This window comes from Pristiophorus japonicus, chromosome 15, assembly GCF_044704955.1.
Source record: "Pristiophorus japonicus isolate sPriJap1 chromosome 15, sPriJap1.hap1, whole genome shotgun sequence".
Lineage (NCBI taxonomy): Eukaryota > Metazoa > Chordata > Chondrichthyes > Pristiophoridae > Pristiophorus > Pristiophorus japonicus.
Genome location: NC_091991.1, coordinates 8,803,662 through 8,826,836, shown reverse-complemented (window position 1 = coordinate 8,826,836; position 23,175 = coordinate 8,803,662). Strand labels below are relative to the sequence as shown.

General features: G+C 42.6%; 1 protein-coding gene across 11 annotated transcripts in view; it reads left to right on the top strand.

The window, feature by feature from the left end:
- Positions 1-23,175, top strand: part of ppp1r12a (protein phosphatase 1, regulatory subunit 12A) — a 212,502-nt gene that overhangs the window by 125,353 nt on the left and 63,974 nt on the right. For 4 of the 11 annotated variants that reach the window (XM_070900111.1, XM_070900109.1, XM_070900117.1 and 1 more), the window contains exons 10-17: positions 3,993-4,109; positions 5,678-5,914; positions 7,860-7,957; positions 8,072-8,227; positions 12,176-12,322; positions 15,449-15,586; positions 18,512-18,628; positions 21,022-21,045. In XM_070900111.1, the coding sequence (XP_070756212.1) occupies positions 3,993-4,109; positions 5,678-5,914; positions 7,860-7,957; positions 8,072-8,227; positions 12,176-12,322; positions 15,449-15,586; positions 18,512-18,628; positions 21,022-21,045 (1,034 nt within the window). The remainder of the gene's footprint in view (positions 1-3,992; positions 4,110-5,677; positions 5,915-7,859; positions 7,958-8,071; positions 8,228-12,175; positions 12,323-15,448; positions 15,587-18,511; positions 18,629-21,021; positions 21,046-23,175) is intronic. The other 7 variants (XM_070900112.1, XM_070900110.1, XM_070900114.1 and 4 more) reach the window with 6 other exon arrangements.

The following is a 23,175-nucleotide window of genomic DNA, read 5'->3' as shown; positions in this document are numbered from 1 at the left end:
GCCCTCTGCGAATTTCAAAGATTCACCACCCTCTGAGTGAAGAAGTTTCTCCTCATTTCAATCCTAAATAGCTGACCCCTTAGGTGTGCTACAAGGTGCTAATATATGCACACACAGAACCCCCACTACTTCAGGTCAGAGAGAAGGGCAGCAGAAGGGACGGAATTTTGTACATGCAAGATAGACATTTAAATGCAGTTAATACAAGATTCTTGCTCAATTGCTTGTCCATATGCACAAATATACCACACTAGTACAGTAACTGAGCTGGATGCAAATTTTGAGGTCAGCTTGAAGCACAGAAGTGCCAACGCACGATCGATTTTAGATTCAAGGAGTGCTTCATGAATGCATTTAAATTGCTCCCATGTAGCAGGTGCTGCATATTGGTTCAGTCGTTACTGGAGCTTGATTAGAATGAATCTTTGTGGATCTTGACGATCTGAAGCCTAATGCAGAGAAATGCACTCTGCTGCCAATTAGCCACATGGCCCATGGGAATGGGTTTACCCAAGGTTTTGCTGCCAAAACAAACAAAAAGCTCTGCTCTGGGAAGTGACCTTGGTCCAACAAGTATAGAAAGCCACAGCTCTAATCAGCAAAATGTTGTTTTCTCGCGAGCAGGTGGCAGGTAAAGCTTACAGAGTGAGTCAGAGCATGAACTTCACTTATCTGCATGCAAACGCAGACAAAATAACTGAAAGCTTGAGAGTTTTCCCAAGTGAGACGTCTAAAGGAGACAACTTTCAGTACGAAGTATTGAGAGAGAATTTATTTCTAAGTACACTAGGTGCATCATTCTAGTTTCGTCATGAAGACCTGTCACGTCGGGCCTCCCCTCACTTCACCCACCTGCTCCGCTGTCATCAGCAATAGCAGGCAGCTCCCTACCGAGTTTCATGGATTGGCACCTGTGCTCATAGTGGATGTCCATTTGATTCTGTCTGAACCAGAAGACTTGGTGACACTGGTTATTGTAGAAAGTCTGATGAAAAAGTTGGAGATATGTCATAATTGTAATGTAACCTAACACATGCTCTAGCAAAACTAGGCTCTACTTTCTACTTAACGTTTCAGGCAGAGATGGTTTTTGGGAGAGAGACTGCTAAAAGTGAAACAATGTGAGCAGAAGTTTTGCTTTGTCCAGAATATTGACTCGTAATTGCAGCAGTTCTTTTGATCCTTTCATAGTCATGAAAGTTGTGCTTTAACAGCTATAGGTTGTGGAGCTGTTCCAGTTATCTTTTATACAGGGTTAACAGGCTGACACTGTCTGTAATGCTGGAGGCCGTGGATAGCTGGCATGGAATACACCTTCCTATACGTGGCTTTGGACGATGCAAAGTCAAAGAATGAGGGGAATTTTGTGTCCCCCATCAAACAGAACTGTGTCTATCACAGGGCAAATGTAAGCTTTGTAAAATACTCAAGTCGATGATCGTAATGGTGGGCTCTTGTGTATCGCCTGCGGATTTGTCCTGTTGTGAACTGGCCCAGTGGCAAGGAGATTATACCGAGAGCTGTCTAAAATTGATCAGTTATCGTGTACAGTTTTGGCTCCGATTAGGGTTTTAAAGAATTGGGCTTTTCCCAGGAAACACAGATTGGCTGTGGTGTTCCAAATATTTTGCTGTTCTCAAAGGTGTTGAGTGGAAGGCAGAGCTTTTATCGGGCAATTCAGATCGATGTTGCACATGCTTTGCTGCTGTTTGAGGAATAAGGAGTTCTGGTGCCATGATCAATATTTCTGGCCAAAAAACAGATCAAGTGGTGGTTATTTTTCAGATCGTGCAGTACTCAAAATGGATGCTGTGTTTGCTTGTCGTCTATTGAATGTAAAGCTATTCAGGATAGTTGAACGACATGCTGTATAAATGCAAGCCCTACTAAATCCATTGATGGATACAGAGAAGGAAGGCCATTCAGCCCATCTTATCTAAGCCATCCAGTAAGTTGCCACAGTTTCCCTCGCTTTCCCTATCTGTAAGCCGGTTCATTATATTAAGTACTCCATGTGAAGAAGAATCTCTTGCATCAGCCCTGCATTTGCTTTTTGGCTATTTTGAACCAATGTCTTATTCCTGCGGATTAGTTTGGTGTACAGGTTGACCGTCCAAAATCCGGAATTCCGAAATTCAGAATGTTCCGGAATCTGGACAACAGGCCAATCCGTGGCGGGGTCATCCGGAAACCGGGAAATGTTCTGAAATCCGGACTCCCCCCGCATCGGTCGCCCGACCTCCAGCTGCCTGACCCCGCCCCGCCCGACCTCTCCCACTCCCTGACCACCCATTCCTTCTGCTCCCCTACCGACCTCGGACCAGGCAAAAACGTTCCAAAATCCGGAAATACCCAAAATCCAGAACGGCCTCGGCCCAGAGGTTTCTGGATTTCGGACGTCACACCTGTATCCAGATTTATTTTTTCTGTACAGTTTTCGGTCTCGCACACAAACGTTACCACTCTGTTGTCTCCTTTCAATTATGAACAGCCCAAGTTTCTCCAGTCTTTCTTCATTGCTCAGTCCCTCTGTTTCTACCAATCAGCTTTGTCGCTCTCCTTTGACCTGCCCATGAAAGAACTTCTTGAGAGAGGGAACACCCCCGTCACCCCGAAAATAAAGTGCCTACCTCAAGATTGTATTGTTGAAAATACTTGAAAAAGACCCTTAAAATTTCCGAAGAATTCACAAAAGATTAATGGGAAAGTCACTTGAAGGCTTAAATATACCGTGAACTCGGGAAGGTCACGAATTGTACATTGTTGCAAGGCTGGTTATAAATTCGAAACCGGGATCTTTCTGGGAGAGTAGGAGAGGTGAGGTGAGAAAGGGGCTTTTCGCATTGAAGCTAATGATTCGTAGTACGGATTTGTGTTGCTCTTCAATGGAAACTATTCGTGGTAGATTATTCTCCCACTTGCACATGGATGTGGAACGGTTTGAGGGTGTGCATTTACTTGAAGCAACACACGTTGAATGTTGAGCTCCTGTCTGGCTGTAAAGCCAAGGCGTGAAACCTTCTCGGACAGAGCTGCTCACCGCATTTGGAGCCGGTGGTTTCTCACACTGTCTGGAAACTTTTAAGAACTGCCGATGAAATGTTTGAAGAAAGTGGATGTTCCAGCTGTGCTCCAGTAACAGTAAAACATTAACTGCTGTGCAAGTGGAGCCCCTATACCTGCGTCAAAGCTTGGTTACTGCTGCAGCAGGGTGCCAGTCAGACTGAGGTCAGCCTGTGCTCTTGACCAAAGTCTCCTGATTGTGTATCTTGGTCAGCGGATACTTATCTTTGGCCATCAGCTGCATCATGTCTGCAGCACCAAATTAAGTTTGTTCCGTAATTATGTTTGCTGTCTTATTTTGAACGACGCTTGATTGCTCAATGTACAATTGTTGAGCAACGAACAAGCTCAAAAGATTTAGTCTTGTCTACTGTGAATTTTAATAGATCCTGCTCCTAACGAGTCTTAAACACAAACCTATCTATTTAAGAGGTGATTTAGGTCTGATTTATTCAAGGTTTGTTGAGACTGCACAGTTTTATAATAGCAGAGGGGTCAACAACCAGGGGGCATAGATTTAAAGTAATTGGTCGGAGGTTAGAGAGGGGATTTGAGGGGAATTTCTTTCACCCAGAGGGTGGTGGGGGTCTGGAACTCACTGCTTGAAAGGGTGGTAGAGGCAGAAACCCTCACCACATTTAAAAAGTACTTGGGTGTGCACTTGAAATGCCATAACCTCCAGGGCTATGGACCAAGAGCTGGAGAGTGGGATTAGACTGGGTAGCTCTTTGTCAGCCGGCATGGACCGAATGGCCTCCTTCCGTGCTGTAAATTTCTCTGATTGTAATACTGTCGGATGAGGAAGTCTTGTCCTTTTTTTGAGTGTTTCCTGATGGTCGATGATTTGAATCACGCTGTTGGCGTGCGACTGAATTCACACTTTCTCCTTGCAGTTTTCTCATTGCACTTTCTGTTTTAATTGGCTTCAGTATGAACCCATTGCTCCCCTCATGCCTGTGGTGGAGCCATTCGGTCCGACATCTTGGTGCCACAGCTTGCGTAAAACTGGCATTGTTCTTGTGCCTCAAAAGGGTGAAAAAGTTATGGTGAGCTGTGTTTTGTGTGCAGAAGTTTGTGTTTTGTGTTCAGTTACCTATTTACCACAAGTACCCGGTTTCATTGTGCATGTTGTGATGACACTCATTTTCACGTGTTTTTAAACAAATAGTTCTGACACCTGAACATTTGAATAAAAATCCAGAATTTGTGTGGTTTGCTTGGTTGCCTTGTTTTAATCTGCCATCAAAATGCATGAGCAACTATTGGACAAGTATAGAGGAATTCGTGACATCGTAGTTTAACAGTAGTCGTTTCCTGTGTTTCTCGCTCCACCCCTCCACACCCTTGGGGACTGAAGGCATTGCGCACAGACTAAAATACTCCATGATGTAACTTACTTGAATGGTGTGGTGTTAACCCTTTGCCCTTACGGTCAAAGATGATATGACGACTTTCAAGACGTCTTAGCAATTTTTTGATTTGGGAGCAGATTGGAAATCAACTGTTTTGTTGTTGAAATGTAGTCAAGCTGAATTCCTCCATTTATAAATTATCCAGTTAACCTTACCGAAATGAAAGGAAACCCCACAGACAAATGTATTTGAAATTAAGCCAGAGCGAGAGAATGTTTGTGTGGAAGTGCAACTTGATGTAGATCTTAATGTTGCCCTAAGAGTTATAGAACAGTCCAACAAGTGCTGTTGTAAAACCACAGAACTAGTCAGAATAAATGACTTCTGACAAATTAGCAGTAGATAGGTTTCTCCATTGCCTTCTTTTGGGCAGATGGCTAGACATTAGTGTGAAGAGCAAACCTGTAGCTTGTGTGAATTACTTTTGTCGTCCTCGAGAATGCAGTGTCCTATATTTTTATCGTATTGCGGTTGAAAATTAAAATGTTGTCGTCATTAGACCTCAAAGAAGTTAAGCTGTTTAATCAGATCCCAGCCAATCTTCCAATCGTCTAGTTGTAGTGGTTGATGGTTTGTGTTTCTGTGTCATCTTGACTCAGTACTAAAAGTTTGGATTCTTTGTGTCTCGGTGAAGTGAATTGACCATATCCTAAATCTGTTTGCTTGTTGGATGATGTGCTGTAAAGAAATCAGGAAAATCTTTACATCAGCATCAAAAGCTGAAATGTAAGTGGGCTAAATGTTGTATCTAGAATCTTATGAAGTTCAGAGAGGTTCTGTTTTTAAAGCTCTACTACAAAATAGCCAAGGATTTCTGACTACACAGCTGTAATTTGAAATGGTCATCTTTTGTCGGAATTGGAAAGATTGCGCTGGAGTGATTAGGACTGAAAAATATCTTTGTGGACGTGTTTGTATGATCTGGATCGATCTTTATTTCCTCTGTGTGGGGAAAAAGTAAAGTGCCATATCAATAATACCTAGGTTACGGTACAGATGTTAATGAATTGATGCATTATAACTTGAAAATGTAGTACTTTTTAATGAAGTTGTCATGATAGTTCAGGTTCAGGGTCACAGTGGGAGTACCAAAAGAACGAATGGTTGTTCTGTCGACACCTGACCTTTACATGTGGTCTGTCCTGGGACAGGAGCTTCATAAACACTCAAACACAGTATAGTTTTCAAATCTTCATTTACAGTTTGCCACCCCGTTCATTAAGTCTTCAAAAGAGGAAGAAAAGAAGAAGAAAGACGAGGAAGAGAAGAAAGATGCATCTCCAGCATCTTGGAGGTTGGGGCTTCGGAAGACTGGAAGTTATGGTGCATTGGCTGAAATTAGTGCTTCTAAAGAGGCACAGAAAGAGCGAGATGTTACAGGAGTGATGCGTTCGGCCTCAAGCCCTCGACTCTCATCCACTCTAGATAACAAAGAGAAGGTAACAACAACTTGTATTTATATAGCGCCTTTAAGGTAGTGAAACGTCCCAAGGCGCTTCACAAGAGCATTATGCGATAAAAGTTTGACACTGAGCCGCATAAGTAGAAATTAGTGCAAGTGAGCAAAACCTTGGTCAAAGTGACACGTTTTAAGGAGCTTGAAGGAAGAAAGAGAGATAGAGAGATAGAGAGGTTTAGACATGAAAATCCAGAGCTTGGGGCCCAGGCAACAGAAGGCACTGCCACCAATGGTTGAGTGATTATAATCAGGGATGCTCAGGAAGGCATAATTAGAGGAGCGCAGACATCTTGGGGGAAGTTGTGGGGCTGGAGGAGATTAGAGATAGGGAGGGGCGAGGCCATGGAGGGATTTGAAAATAAGGATGAGAATTTTGAAATCGAGGCATTGCTTAACCGGAAGCCAATATGGGTCAGCGAGCACAGGGGGTGATGGGTGAGCGGTAGTACTTAAGACACGGGCAGCCGAGTTTTTGGATCACTAGTAAATGCATGTATTGTCCAATTAATGTTGGAGCCTACTTAAATTCAGTGCCAAATTGCCTGACAAAAACTGGATCTAAAGTGATTGACATGTTTGCTCCTTTTCCCCATTCTTCCCTGCCCCCCCCCCCCGCAAAAAAAAAAATTGGTTTGAAACCTGGTGCAATGCTAACTAAAGTCTTGTTTGTTTTAAGAGCTTACAATATTTGGAAGGTAGATTGAAGACTGACATGCCATTGAAGTGCAGTAATTGGCTTTCTATGCCACCAAGAAAGAACATCAAGGGTCCCTGTTCACATTGGTTCTCTTCTGGGTGTAGACAAACTGTGGCAACTTCTCTGTCCAGGAGAGGCCTCAGTCTCAAATGGGTTGGTCTAAACAACAGAAGAAATAGTAAGCTTTGCTGTCAGGAGCACCAAAGGTGTGCATGACTTCTTGTCAACCTCTTGGATGGAGAGTCTGCACAAGCAGCAACCCAGTAACTAACCCAGGTGCAGGCTTAGCTGGGCAGTATGGACTCTGCATGGCAATGGACAGAGCAGGCAACACGAGGTGCCCTATTGCTGAATGGCTCTTCAAGGTAGTGTCCCGAATTGGCTAAGGATTGCACCTTTCTGCCTGAGTTTCTGGGATTAGAGCCTTCAATGTAGAACTTTTGTGATCATGTTAAATTCGAAATGTAGCTCTCTGGTATAATAATGTAGAAGGAGGACTATTCCGGTCTATGATGTGAATAATGGTCAGATGGACATTAAGAAACAGTACCTGGTCTTTTGCTCTGAGAGCTGGCTGCACCTGTCAGCCAGAAATTCTTGTCAGCACACTTGATTTAAAATTGTAGCTTGCTTGTTATTTGTGAACCCAATTAGTGGGTCTCCAATCTTGATGAGTAAACTCTGCAAGTAAACAATTTTCCATTTCCTTCCTCATTAGTAATGTGTTTTTTTGCATGGTGCAATTGTTAATTAGCATAATGCAAGATTTGGCGGACAGGCATCGACATTCTACCTACCTGGCGCAGCACATGGGGAGAATCATCTGCACCAATGCTAAATCTCCTTCGCAGGAACATTATTCTGGGAGAGTCACCGGGAGCCAGGGGAATTGAAGAGAGCTGATTTGGTGTGAACAAAACGTCATCAATGAAATAAAAGCAGAACACACTGGAAATACTGGGGTCAAGCAGCTTCCGTGGAGAGAGAAACAGAGTTAATGTTTCAGCTCGATGACATTTCTCTCCCTGCAGATGCTGCCTGACCCAAGTGCTTTCTGCATTTTCTGTTCCCATTACAGGTTTCCAGCATTCGCTGTATTCTGCTTTTGTTTTAAAATGAGTGACAAAATGTTTTGATATTTTGTTAAAATGCGGCAGGGATGTAGCAAGATTGTTTAACACACTTCAGCCGAATTTGTTACATCTGCTTCCCCCCCCCCCCTCAACAGGAAAAGGATCAGAAAGGAGCGAGGCTCGCGTACGTTGCACCAACGATCCCATCCAGAAGACTGGCCAGTGCATCTGACATTGACGAGCGAGAAATCAGGTGAAATCCTGCTCCAATTTATTTTATTATTCATTTAAAGTCTCTTTTCCCCCCCCCACCCCCGCCCCCCCTGCCAATCCTCATGCATACTCAACTGAGATGATTGTTTCACAGAGATTCTGCGAGTAACTTTGTGCGTAGTGGTTCTTACACAAGGCGACGCTGGGAAGATGATCTGAAGAGGAAAGAATTGAACCACACCTCCTCCACTGAGGGTTCTACGTCACAAAACGCTGCTGTCACCAGTGTAGTGCCTAGTTATCAAAGAAGGTAATTGGAATCTCTCAAGGCGTTTGTGTTGCAATTTGGTTGCGGAAGCAAATTAGAATTAAATCCACTCCAGCCCACCCCAAACAAATGCCAGTGGTTCCTATTCAGGTCCCTGTTTGAAAGTCCATTTACCTTGAGGTGATGTGTTATGAAATATCTGAACTGCCGACACACTAGCAAAATCTAGTGCTGAGTCACCAAATCTATATAGATTATTGCAGTCCTTTGTCCTTGTTCATTTTGTTATCCCCATGCGTTCAAATATTCGCATCATACAACAAAGGGAGGGACTTATTGGATAAACTTATCAGATGTTATGCCTCTAACCCTGATTTAGGAGGAGAAAGGTTTACTTTAGTAAGAGTAATTAATGAGAAAAAGCTATGTAGCTCATCAAATGCCATCCCTGCAGTACTTTTAAGTGTTTCATAATTATCTATTTCTATGATAACAAAGGAGGTGTTGAGGATAAAGACCCGTGAAGCCCCGCTGCTATTGCCCTGATTTCCACGTACTTACTTGCTGCCAACGTATGCTGGTGAAATATGGACACCCAGGTTTATTGATGCACCCTGGTGGCAGGCAAGGTACCTCAGCACAGGCGAGGACCTGCAAAGCCAAGTCTGTGTGCGTGCTGTTCCCAGTTGAAATTTACTTTGTCCTTCCTCTTCCCTGCCCCCCACCCCCCCCCCCCACCCAAACATAAAAAGGAGAATGACATCCATACCTCAAAGACTGATCTGTTTCTTGTGCCGCAATTTCCACTGTACACCAAGACGGTGGGTCCTTGATGTTTAATTGTTCCAGTTGGTGCAATTTTACTGGCGCTGGTCTGCAAAACAAGATACAGCCACAGAAAGGCAAGTCATTATATGACATGAGAAGGACCTGTCAAAATCTTCCAATAGGTATATGTGTCTTATTCTTGGAGATGGCCAATGGTTTGTGGAGGGTGCTCGTCTTCAAAGAATGGAGAGTGCTCCAATGTAAAGGTGAGAAACCTACCTCATCACTTTGGGCTGCTGTTGTGTTCTTGCATGCGTCAAAAAAGAGGAGTGGGTAATATCCTCCAGCAGATCATTACCGCTGTCATTTATTTATCAGGCTCTGCAAGATTGAGCATTGACGAATATCAGGCGATTCCCAAGTGTTAAACATCGAAACATAGAAAATAGGTGCAGGAGTAGGCCATTCGGCCCTTTGAGCCAGCACCACCATTCAATATGATCATAGCTGATGATTCACCTCAGTACCCCTTTCCTGCTTTTTCTCCATACCCCTTGATCCCTTTAGCCGTAAGGGCCCCATCTAACTGCTGAACAATTTGGTGCTTTAGCTATGAATAAGCTGTGACATTTTTGCACAGGCTATGCTTTTATTAGTGATATTATCTTCAGGCACTAGACATGAAGTTTGTAATAAGTACTATGAAGTGGCAGATGTTATTGTATAGTTTGAAAGGCTTATCGAAGTGTTGTTGATGAAATTAATCTCATCTGCATCATCTTTGCAGCAGTATACCTTGATCTCTTCCTTGAATTCAACAACTTTAACCAATCTTCAAACAGCATTGGGGTTTCTTTCTCAAGTAGGCATGTTGAGAACCATTGATATATGCCATTTTTGTGTGTCCTATGGAGTGACGTCATAGAATTTGACAGCACAGAAGGAATCCATTGCGCCTGTGTCGGCGCTCGAGGAGTTATTCCCTTAGTCACGTTCGCGGTAGAATGCACTTCAAGAGGAAGTCGTGAGCCGGTCAGACCGCACCTCGAGAGCTTCGTCCAGTTCTGGTCATTGATTCACAAGGAAGACATTAAAGCCCTGGAGGCATGTGCAGGAAAGGGAGACATGAGGCTGAGCCTCAGTGTCGAAGGTCTAATTCGCGAGGGAAGGCTGTAAAAATGTGGGCCTTTCAGGCCGGGAATCAGGTGTTCGAGAGATGATCTTAGAAGTATGTAGGATTGTTATGGGTAAAGGTAAACTTGTAATATTCAAGTTAAATAGCGAGAATGGGACATGGTGTTAAGAGACTCAAACTGATAACCGATAAATTTAGGACTGACATCAGGACATTCTTTTTTTAGACAATTATTTAACATATGGAATAGATTTCCAAGAATCATAGTGGATTGCAAACCCTGGAATCTTTTAAGAAATAATCGGATGCTGAAATGGGAGACTACAAAGTTCCTTCTGGATGGCTTTCCTCATCCACAACACTATCCTGTGGCATTGAAAATACACAGAGTTGTTAAAGGGGCAAAAAGTTTAATTTTTCTTCTAAAATTTAAAGTTTTTTTTAAGAATATTACACCGTTTAAAAAAAAAAAAAAAAAAAAATTAATGGAAGGCTTCCAACTTGGAACCAGGGTCAAGAGAGAAGGCTGAAGTTTAACATGAAAATAATGAGTTCATTGGCAAGAGGGAGAGCCCTGTGTGAGCCACGCAAGGACTGAAGCATTTGCACTGACGGGAAAAGGCTGTTGGGGTTGACAATTTTCAAGAATCGGCCTGCTTTCTTGGCATGTCTCAATCCTTTCTCTGCAGAAATTCATCTAATTGTCCCCGGACCAAGTTGAAATTGTCCTCTCCCAATGATGAATTCACCATGCCTTAGTAGTCGTTTATAAACGTTTTTTTTTGTACCCGACTTGCCAAATTTCCTTTATGCATTTTTTTGGTACCTGAGCAAAATGCTGAAAGCAGTCATGTACAGTGCAGCCCTTCTCCAAAATAGGTGATTACAGGGTCTCTCTGCAAGTTGTAAATAGGATGGTTTTATACTTTCCATTTGTGAAGGAAGCATGAGAAATCTCAACATCGATAAAACGGCTTCACAGTAGAGCTAAGTTGATAATTTTTTCCAAGTGATGCTATATGTAAGCACTTCAACCTGTATTATGAACTGTTGTAACTTGCTCTTACTCTAAGTGGTAATCTCCTGCTTCTTGCTAGATAAAATGCATGTGTTGTCTTGAGCTGTCTGTGAACATGTGTTATAATTGAAAGAATACAAACCACTAATACTGTTAGCACACCCCTGCACCCCTAAAAACTTGTTAGAAGTTGACTTGACTTTGAGAAGTCCTGGCACACGATATGAACACATGAGCAATAAATTAACAATTACTGGTGGCGTTTTTTATTGGGTAAATTAAGTACAAATAATGTGCATGCCACTTTCATGATATTAGAAACATAGAAATTTACAGCGCAGAAGGAGGCCATTTCGGCCCATCATGTCCGTCCCAGCAGGCAAAGAGCCACACAGCCCTCGGTCAGCAGCCCTGAAGGTTACATATAAACCTATGAACAATGGCGGAAAGGTATAGAGCACCCAGCCCAACCAATCCGCCCCACACAACTGCGACATCTCTTGCACCGAAACATTCGACGCTCAACCCCAACCGGATCCCTCGGAGAGGCAAAAACCAGATAAATGGGACAACTTCTGCCACGTAGCACACTAAAAACGAAGACCCTGCTCATTACTAACTTCTGGAAGTGCAGTCAGTGACCAGTTGACCTACACATCTTAAAAAAATTCACATCACACGTTTGCAGTTTAGTAACATCAGAATTTTGCAGCTTATTCAAAGTATGTTTGGAAAACATTGCCCAGTAGAGGTATCACGTCATTGATTCTTATTGACGTGGATTTGCATGAAATAGTCAAAATACAAAAAACACATCCCAATAAATGTTATCGGTTAGAGGCTTTGTATTTAGACCTAAAACTGAGGTTTGTTTGTTGCTGTCCAGTTGCACTGAATGTTGCAAACAACTTGCTATAGTTTTTGTCATTCATTTAATGTCAGTGCTTGCATATTCAAAAAGTTTTATTTTGCATTTTATATTTGTGCATGATAGCATGTGTTTCTATTGCTTTTATTACATTTTTTTTCTAATTGTTTTGATGTGCTCTCTTGCTTGGTATGCATGCAGTAATTCGTATCTGCTAGCAATAGGCAGAAGTAGCAGTGGCAGAGATCTCCCCGCCAGCTCCTCCTCAGCCATCAGCTTGGATCCTACTAATTCTAAGTCTAGGCAACCAACTTCAACTCAGTATTCATCTTACAACATCTACAAAAGGTATAACATTGATCTGTGTGAAAAGGCAGTCACCGTAGTTTGGCAAGAATGCTTCTCTTTGTGTGCTTCAAGCTCACACTGATGTGCGTGTGTTTGTGGTTGTGTTCTCACTGTTGTGCTGTGTCTCCCCTACATTTTAATTGAGGTACTGACCTTTTAATCAGGACAAGACGCAAGTACAGCATCAGTTTGCAGTCTGCTAACCTTGCCAGTAGTGTTGGTATATACGAGCTCCAATGTCTTTTTAAGTTCTGCAGGCGTTTTGTTTGGAGACAGAAAATGCTGAAAATACATAGCAGCTTAGGCACCATATGAACACCGAAAAGATAAGGTTAGTGTTTTGGGTACAGATCCTCCTTCAGTTCTGTTGAAGGGACTGTACCCAAACCAGTAACTTGTGTTTTTTCCACCCTTCTAACACTGAATTTTCTGCAATTTAATTTCAGATTTCCAATATTTGTAGTTTTTTTTAAAAATCTAGCTTTTTAAATTTAATTGGACATTTTTTGTGGCCATCAATGATTTGTGTATTTAAAAAATATATTGTTTTGGTAATTGTGGTTTATGGGAAGGGGGAATTTATGTTAGGGCTTACATGACCTTTTTGTACAAAGGTCCTCCATGAGTCAGATGTGATCTGTTTGGGTTCCTTTGCATTTCCATTGCAACTTCACAAAAGATGCATCTTGATCATTGCAGTGGTCAGAATGCTGACAGTAGCGAATCTCTATAACCTCAGGCCCCATGAGATAACTGCTGGCACAGCTACTGACCCAGTGCATGGCATTCTTGCCAGATAGTAACTTTCAAAAGGGAACTGGATAAATACTTGAAGGGAAAAATTCTGCAGGACTATGGGGAAAAAGTGGGACTAATTGGATAAATGTACCAAAGAGCCGGCACAGGCAGGATGGGCCAAATGGCTTCCTTCCTTCTGTGCTGCATCATTCTATGATTCTACGAAAATAGGTATGGGTCATTCTAATATGTGCATCATGGCATATTGAATTTGGCCCATTTTCTCTAGGTATTGCATGGAGCTGATACAATTGGGTAGCTTTTAGTGTTCCTGGATTTTTGGGAAATCCTGGGAACCACACGTAAAGGAAAATCAGTCAGGGAGTTGGCCGGCTGCAAGGGAGCCTGATTTTCCATCCATTTCAATGAATGGTTGGAATATTGAGAAGACTCTCGAGAGTTATTCAATTCTCCCCGCTCAATATTCCTGTTTCCGTTGCGCCCCGGTTGTCCAGTATGCCCAGGAACAGGAGAATCTGGCCCAGTATTATTCCATGTGTAGACGACCCTTGTCGGTGAGTCTTTGCGTGTCGCACAGCCAATGCAGGTCCTGGTTTGATTGCTCTACACTACAATTTTTGCACTGCATGTGTTGTGGAAGCATTAAAAACATTGAACTATCGTGAGTATAAATTACATATCTGTTGACAATCCATTAAATCAATCGAGTTTAGTGATGTCTTGTCACTCGTTTGACATCCTTTTAAACATTAGATTGGTGGCACACCTCCTGGTCTCCAGCTGAGTGTCATATTGAGAACTTTCAAATGTCCATTGGAGCCTTACCAAACAAAGCACCGTTTTCTGATCTTTTTGCAATTCAACCTGGTTGGAATGGTTATATTCTGTCTTTGCATTATCATTGACTGCATTAATCTATTTTTTAAAGATTTTTTTTGAACAAAATTGATTTGTCCAAATCCATTTATCTTGCCTGCAAAGATGGAATTCAAACTTCAATCTAAAACTACTTTATTGTACTTCCACCAAACTTCAGTAACTTCCTGTAATCTGACACGTTCTTCTGTAAAATGGGCACACTGGAGGGAAAAAAAAAGTATGCTTCCAATTACTTTTATTTTCAGTCTTGGGGCTGAAAGAGCTTTCGAACAAATCTTGCCGAATCTAGATGTTGCAGAAAGGTTAACCTTTTATTACGCTGGAAAAGCAAGAATGTGGATAATTGTTTTAAGGATAACATTTTAATAACCAAAATCACCATTTGGGAACAAACCCGAATAGTGCAAGTGTAAAGCTTTGGCTGGTGAATTTCTCTACAAGTTTTCCATCAATGTATTTGACTCTGAGTCGTTTCCATAACCACGTGTGCCAGTCCTGTTTCCACACACTAACCATTGTTCATCTGGTCAAACTATTTCCCTCGTGTTGTGGAATATTGAGCTTCAGTATACTGTTCGGAGCCAGAAAACTAGATGCAATAAAAAAAAACCATTGCCAAACTTCGAGGATATTTTTAAACTGAGCAATCTGCAATAATGACCAGAATTTTTTTTCTCTGTTTAAAACTGCTCTTCACAAACACGGTCATGCTTGGAAAAAGTTTTGATGACAATTTGCACAAAACATCTCCATTTGAATCGGTGCCCAAAGAAAAATAAAATGTTCCCGCTGAGGCAAACTAAAACACAGTTGTGCAAATTTCCACGTAAAACTTGGGATAGGCCAAGTTATTGCCTTCATTTTGCATACAGAATTTTAATTGGTATTGCATGAAATTTGGTGTTTGACAAAAGGGCATTTTCTGTCAAACAAGACGATGATGTGTTTTGGGAATCTGTTGAACATTACTGATAAATGGAGCTGCTGAAAAACACACTATATTTTGCTACATGAAGTGTAAGTGTGTGTGTGTGTGTGTATATTTATATATAATCAGCACCTTTCAGAGAATGAGACCAAGGATCATTTGGTTAGGTGTGGTGTGCCATTTTAGGTTTGACGTGTGTTATTTTTGAATACCTGTACACATTAATTTGCTCCATTGCTAAGAAAACTGACACCGAGTATTCTCCTAAACCATCCTCGAAGAGAAGAAAGACCTTTGCATTTATATTGTTTCTCAATTTAATTTTTTTTTAAGGTTCACAAGCTAGGGTTTCTGCTTGTCCAAAGCGAAGTGATTCCTATAACATCAATTTTTTTTTAAAAAGAAGAAAACATGAAATTTGATATTGAGGAATTGTCACCGTATTTTTGTATGCTGGAACTCGGAAAGAAATTGAGTATGGAATTGTACTGAAAATCGATATTTAGAAATGTGGTGATGTCGTTTGACGAACTTTTCTCCCCACTTTGCTTTCCCTTCAGTAGTTCTTTTGGTAGAAGGAAAGACGATCTGATCAGCCCTGTTCCAAGTGCCATTTCAACCAACACCATAGCAACTGTTACCTCATCCAATAGCCTGCAGCCCATTACCAGGACATCTGCATCCACTTCATCTGGCAGGTAAAGAGAATGGACTGCAGAGATTCTCTTTTGGAAGCTTTTGAATTTTTTGTTGTTGTTTATGTTGTGCGTTTTCGTTTCTTTGTATGCCTTGAGGATACTCGATTTATAGTTAGTGAAAACAGTTGAAATTTTGGCAATGAAGGAGGCCTTTTGGCCCATTGGCTAGTGCCATTACTAGCTGCACATCAGAGCCATCTACTCCAAGCTTTCTCGCTCACTTCCCGTACCCTAATTCACCCTTTAATGTTGTTGTGGATGTGGCTTCAATATCCACTTACCGTAAAGCCTTTCATACTCCATTCACTCTTTGCTGAAGAAATGTCTTCTAACCTCTGCCCCTTTTAGGCTTTTATTGTTGCGACCCTTATTAGTTCAGTGGAAGAATCTGTTATTGTTTACTCAAACCCATTGAAAACGTTGTTATTAAGTCACCCGTTAACACTTTCTGCTACTGGGCGAAGAGTTCTAGTTTTTCCAAGCCTCTCAGTATAACTCAATCCTCCCATCCATGGTACCATCCTTGTACATCTTTTCCATGGCGTCAGTATCCAATATTTATACTGCTTTGTAGCTAAATAAGCAGTTAGTATTTAAATATCTTGGGGCAGAAATTCAGTTCCCAAAAAGACCTCTTACCGTCAGAAAGCGGCAGCCAGGCGATGGAGTTGAACGGCCACCGACTTTCTGGTCCAATGGTTGCCGCCAGCGAAATTTAGCTCTGCTGTTTCTGCCGGTTCCCACTTCGCCCCGCTGCTGCCGACTGTCCTAAGTGCATCATTAAAGAGCGCGCCCACTAATCTCCCGCATCTCCATCGCACCTGCGGAATTTAGCTCCAAAAATCATTAACTCGCCTTGCGGTGCCCCTGACAGCATTTTCTGTTGGTGCACCTTGCTTTCAGTCTGTGAGCCATGGCAGCGCGGCAGCCCCTCAAGGGGGAGAGGGTGTACTGCCACAGCCGCCATGTATTTTTTTGTCAGCCGACTGCCAGGTCGGGCCAACAATTATGTCCCCGGGTTCAGCCAGGCGGCCAGTAAGCAGCTTGTACCCCCTCTTGGGTGCCAGACCGCTGGCCTGGCCGAATCACTCCCTGGTGGCCCAGTGGACCGAAGTTTCAAAATGCCGAAGGCTCTCTCCCCTTTAAGTGGAGAGTGTGGTGACACCTGCGCGTCATGTCTGCTCCGCTGCTGACTGACAGCGGTGGGGATTCTGTCCCGCCTCCACTTCCACCCCTCTCGAGTACTTACCGCCCCCATTATGACCGACTTCCGGTCCGCTTAAAATAAAATTACAAAGAGCTGAATTCACCGAAAGAGGCGACCTCCTCCGACGCAGTAGAAAAAACACTTCAGGAGCGTAAGGTGCGACCCGTTTCGGGCGCAGGTAAATTTCGGCCCCCTTGAGTCTTAAACAAATATTGCTAGCACAATCAGAGGAGCATACAAACTAAATGGAAACAATAGGGTGAAAATGTACAAGAGCCTTTTGAGTAAGAATAACGGGGGGGTACAGTTTGTGGAGTCGTGGCCGAGGTTCTTGGAGCAACCATCCCAATTAGAAGTGTGAGGTTGATCTGGGCTTGGCGCATTTATTGAGTAGCTGTTGCAATGATGACCACGTGGCACTGGCAGAGCAGATGATTTATCCTAGTTGATCCAGAAGGCTCCCCTCTTGTGTGCACCGTCCTCCATATCTGCAGGCACAAACCAGTCTGAAGGGAGCCTGGGGAAGACCCAAGCGACCAGACATGGGCGAGCGGAAAGGTCGACCCGCAACAGTCACCCGTGTATAATGCGAGAATGCCAAACTCGTCACTGTGCCCAACATGGCCACACAGACTCCACCCCTTTCTGATGAATGAATGTTTAAGTGCTGTGGCCAGGCAACAATGTAGTTGCACACTTTTTCCCATTCTGCTTTTCCAGCCATACCAATCGTGCCTTGGTGAAGCCATAGATGTTCTGCATTATGGATTATATGGGATATGATATTACACATGACTTCTATTCCTCTTCATAAATACCATAACACAACTTCCTGAAGAGGCGGATGGGTTGTCGGGAATGGGAAGGTGAGGAGTGACACCCTTTAAAATAGAGCAGTAATTCAATGCCGCCGCAAACAACTACATAAGGGCTCAACCACATTAACAAAGCCTTTAAAAGTGTGCAAACAAGTAGTATTTTGGACCATGCCAGTAAGCCCAACACATTCCAAGTACGTTCCTGCAAATACTCAAGAAAATAGTGTTGCGGTAAAATGCTGGAGATACACAACAGGTCCATCAGCGTCTAGAAAGATGAAAGGCAGGCTAACATTTCAGATGCAGACCCTTCATTGGTTCCAGTGAGGAGCCTGGACCTGAAATGGGAACCTCCATCGTCTCGTTTCTACTGCTACTGGATCTGGCGTGTGCGACCAGCACTTTCTGTTGCTATTTGCACTCTCCAGCTTTGGTAGGTCTCTTCGTCCATCTCTCCACCCCCACCCCGCCCTTTTAATCTGGAAAATAACCTCATGTGTGAACAACTTGGAAATAAATCATAGCAGTACCGTGATAAATTTTCCCATCCTCAACAAACCAAAAGAATATAAATTGCTTCTAGGACAGTACAAAGTTTCTGGTCAGCTGATATCTGAGCAGAATTCACAAGTTGCACGTTGAACTGGAGAAACAACAATAGCACAGCAGGCTCGACGGGTCAAATGGCCTACTCCCGCTCCTGTTTATATTCTTGTGTCCTTACAGAAATTATGACCATTCAGGCGTCGGCCCTAAATTGTTGGCTTTTTTTTGGTAAGATTTAAAGTCGGTCCTCAAGTCATACAAAGTTTGTTTCTCAGTTGATTTTGGTTGGTTTAATTTCATGTTTGTTGAACTTTGCTTATTTTCTTGTTTGTGTTGCTGCTTGATGTGCTGTAGTACCTCAAATCGGTTCTCGACGGGGGACAGTACTGAAAGAGAGAAAGAAAATGTTCCTTCAGCGGTTGCTACAACTGGCACTGTGTCCTCAACAGCAGAGGTCAGGGAGAGACGCAGGTGTGTAGTTTTCCTGGTAACGTTGATGCAGCTTTAGGGGGTTGGCTGCAATGGTTAGAACCTTGTTAACACAATGGATTGAGTTTTATATAGATGCAGCATGCACTTCAGACAAGTCGGTTTAACGATTCCACTGCTGTGCCATGATCCCTGAATGCATTAGGACTTTAGCACTTTAATCCATTTCTTTTTCCACTTTTACTCCATTTGCCATTAGTTTTTTCCACCACCTTCTCTCTTTACTTGGTGAGTGTTGGAGTAAGCTCCGTACAGCTGGTACGTGAGGATGGATTAAAAGATGTTAATTATTGTAGGTTTATCACAAACTGGAGCATAATATAGAGTAACTTAAGTCAGCCATTAAAGCTATGGGAGCAGATAGTAGGTGTGACTTTGCAATAGTTACATTATGTTCAAGTACTGAGTTTTATTCTTCAAAAAGAAGGATAGGAAATATGTGATTTTAATGCAGTGTAGAGAGTAGCACATTGAGAGTCCCACGTGGATAATTTTCCTATTTTAAGTTTCCTGTGGATAATTTATTGCTATTTTTAGTATACCCTAAAATAAGCTCAGAGGATCAGGGCAAACAGTAAAAAAAGACAGACTTGTATTGATATAGCGCCTTCCACAACCTTAGGATGTCCCAAAACGCTTTACAGCTAATGAAGTACTTTCGAAGTGTAGTCACTGTTGTAATGTAGGAAACGCAGCAGCCATTTTGCACACAGCAACCTTCCACAAACAGCAATGTGATGTATGACCAGATAATCTGTTGTAGGAATAACATATTGTCTGGTCATGTATCTCATTCCTGTTCTGATGATGACCATAGGCAGCAAAGTCTCTGCTGATGGAATACAGCAGATGGTCTAAAAGGTAGTTTGCTTCCATTTTTACAGAGGAAGGTGCAAATGGGACTGTCGGTGTACCTAAGGAGAATGTGCAAGAGCCACGACTGGAGATAAATCTTCTAAGAAACTGTATCAAAATATTAGTAGCACTAAAAGTATAGAAAAGGCCCAAATGGTATCCATCCCAGAATATTCGAGGACGTTGGCAGGAAATAACAGGCACCAACCATAAATTTCTAAATAATAGTTAGAAACTTAAATTGTGTCAAAGCTTTATAGGTGGCAAATGCTGCAACCCAGTACAGTTAAGGGGATAAGCCAGGAAATTATAGACCAGCTCGTCCTAACTCATCTGTGGGTGAACTTCTGGACCCCATAATGTGGGATGAAATGAGCAAATACTTAGAACGGCATAGGCAATAGATAAAGGGCATGTTGTGCTTGACCAATTTAATTGCATTTTTTGTGGAGTTTGCAAGGTTTAATAATATGGTGAAGGTTGTATATCTGGATTTTCAGAAGTCATTTGATAAGATGCCACATAAGAGACTTGTAATGTAATTTAAGGCACCTGCTGTTAAAGGGAATGCATCTGCAAAGACCGAGATAGCTGAGGGACAGAGAAAAGAGCGGATGTGTTTTGGATTGGTAGTTGTGGGTAACGATATGCCCTGGGAACCGGTGCAGGGACCGCTTTTCTTTTCCATTTGTCTGATGTGGACATCGACACACGAGGACCGATGCGAAACTGTGAAGAAGAATGCAGGAGGACATGGAGAGGTTAGCAGAGTGGGCAGATAAGTGACGGTCACTGTTCAATGCAGAGAAATGTGCAAGTTATACACATTGGGTAAACTGCAGGGAAAGGTCAGAGTATCCTAAATGCTAAGATTTTTTTTAAATGAGTGGAGCAGCAGAGGACATTTGGATCTGTAACGGTAGCGAAGGTCCTGAGCGGATAGATGTTGCAGCACTTTTCCCAAGAATCATGGTGCAACCCAGTTCCAGCGTTACTTGGCAAATTTAGTATTGCAAGTTTGAAGAAGCTGAACTTGGTGACCTTGAGACTGTCTTGGTATTTCTGTGCAAGCTTCTGTTAACTGTCGATCATTGTAACTGTAAATGAGTCTTGGCAGACAAAGTCATTTGAGAAGTTAATTGAATGGCCAAGCATTGCACTGTCCTGCGATGCAGCAAGCTGCTTGGCATTTGTACTTCTAATTTATGTCTCTTCACTTTTGAGAAATGGGCAGATTGGTAAAGTCAGTGCATTGGACTCAACCAATCAAATTCTCTCTCGTCCCAATTTTTTGCTTCTCTACAAATTTCAACTCCTCCTTTCTTTCTAATTTACCGCTACCCTCACATGTTTTTTTTCCTTTTTTCTTTCCCTCTGTCTGTTTCCCCCCCCCCCCGTTCTGTTTTTTATTGTTCTCTCTCTCGCTCTTCTCCATTATTAAAAATCTAGACTGTGCTTGAACATTAACCAGTAATTTCATGTTTTGAATTTTCACCGAAACTTTAACTTTCTCTCATCAGACTATTGGTTCCTTTCGAGATTAGGTGAGCTGAAGACTTGCATGCTTTGTGGCCATGAACTCTGGCTTTGTGACTGTAATGAGTTGGATTTCATTGGAATGTAACCAATGCTTACAAATGGCTTTAATTATCTTGATGCCTGATATGAGGCGAAAATAATGGGCATGATACAGACTTTCCTTTTCATTAACTTTCCTTTTACGATCGCTAACTCTGAGCATTGCACTAAATTTGTATAATTTGTAACTGTGTGGGGCTACCATAAAAATGACACCAGCTCTAAATTAGCACCTGCTTCAACACGATCATCTGTTGGTGTAAAATGTTTGGTGAATTGGGCACTTAGAGTTTGAAGTGGCATCTGAATGTGTGTTCTGTTTTGTTTTTACATCAAGCACCTCTAAATTGTGGGTTGGTTTTAGAAGATCTGACATGGAAATGTTGCAATATCTGAAAAGTATTGCAGTAAGGAGAAAGAAACAGTTGCAGGAGTGACTTAATTTGGTCATAGTCATTTTCGGGTTAGCTTTTCATGTGACTACATTGTGCCATGCTATACTGAACCATATTCGACATGAAGATCCAGGTTCGATCCCTGATAACTCATCTCAGCTGCAGCATTATTGGGATATCACAATTTTACTGCAAGTTCCCTGGGTTCAAGGAGGGGGCAAGATTGTCCAGGGCTGCCGTGCTTTACAAGTGTTTCATTGTTGGCGCTGATGGTGGAAACAAGTTGCGGTGATGAACCAAGAATATCACTTGGAAGTATATTGCACATGAATGCCAATTCCCTGTTAAAGCAGGTGCCGATCTTGCCTTATAATACGGCTGTATGGCCGCTGGTAATCCATGAAACTGTGCCCCAGCTTGAGTTGCTATTGGGTGAGGGTGGGGCAGAATCGGGACAGAAGGGGAGCACAGCCACCAGCTAAATTTCTTCACACCAGCTGCAAGCTCTAATTCTCAACAGATGACAAGGGAGTATGCCATAGAGAAAATGGGCACTGGAACTGAATGGTGAGTTTAAAACCGTTCTTTTGAATGTGAAAGGTTCACAAGCTTCAATTTCTATTTGAATGAATCGCACATTAAAACAATGCACTTAATGCTTAAAATTGAAGAGTAATTTGTACTAATGTGAAGAAATTGTAATGCACCATGGTACAGGTTGAACCTCCCTTATCCAGAACTCCCTTATCCGGAACCACCCCTCGTCCAGAACCATTCCCGGCCACCGGGTGGCGCATGCGCAGAACTCCGACATGAACAAATTGAAGTCCTTCCTCGCTGCCAACTCCCGCAATCGTCCCCCCCACCCCCACGATCTCCCTGCTACACTCTCAGCCCCAAGCAAGCCAGCCCCGATATCCCCTTGCTCAGTACCTGTACCATCCAATTTAATGTGACCACCCCTCGTCCGGTAAATTCCCTTATCCAGAACAGGCCAGGTCCCGAGGGTTCCGGATAAGGGAGCTTCAACCTGTACTGTCATCCTTAATGTAGGCACATAGGGAGGAGGGGAAGAGTTTTATACAATCCTGTGGTTTTGGTGATATCACAATTCATTAGCTTTTCAAATCGGATTGATTGTTCCTGGTCTGATGAATATTGCAACCCAGAGTTGCTGAACTGGATTCACATGGTCATGTACTCTTGCGAGTGTGATATTCTCCAGCTAGATCATTATAGACCAACAGTAACTTTTATTTATATGCTGCATTTAATGTAGTAAATGTTCCAAGGTGCTTTACAGAGGGAAGAAAATAATGGCAAGCAGTTGCAGGTTTTGAGGTGGCTTTTGAAAATGGGAGAGGGGGAGGATGAGAAGGTGCAACGAGACCTGGGTGTCATGGTACATCAGTCATTGAAAGTTGGCATGCAGGTACATCAGGCGGTGAAGAAGGAGCAGGGAGGTCTTAATGCAGTTGTACAGGGCCTTGGTGAGGCCTCACATAGAAAACATAGAAAATAGGTGCAGGAGTAGGCCATTCGGCCTTTCGAGCCTGCACCGCTATTCAATGAGTTCATGGCTGAACATGCAACTTCAGTACCCCATTCCTGCTTTCTCGCCATACCCCTTGATCCCCCTAGTAGTAAGGACTACATCTAACTACTTTTTGAATATATTTAGTGAATTGACCTCAACAACTT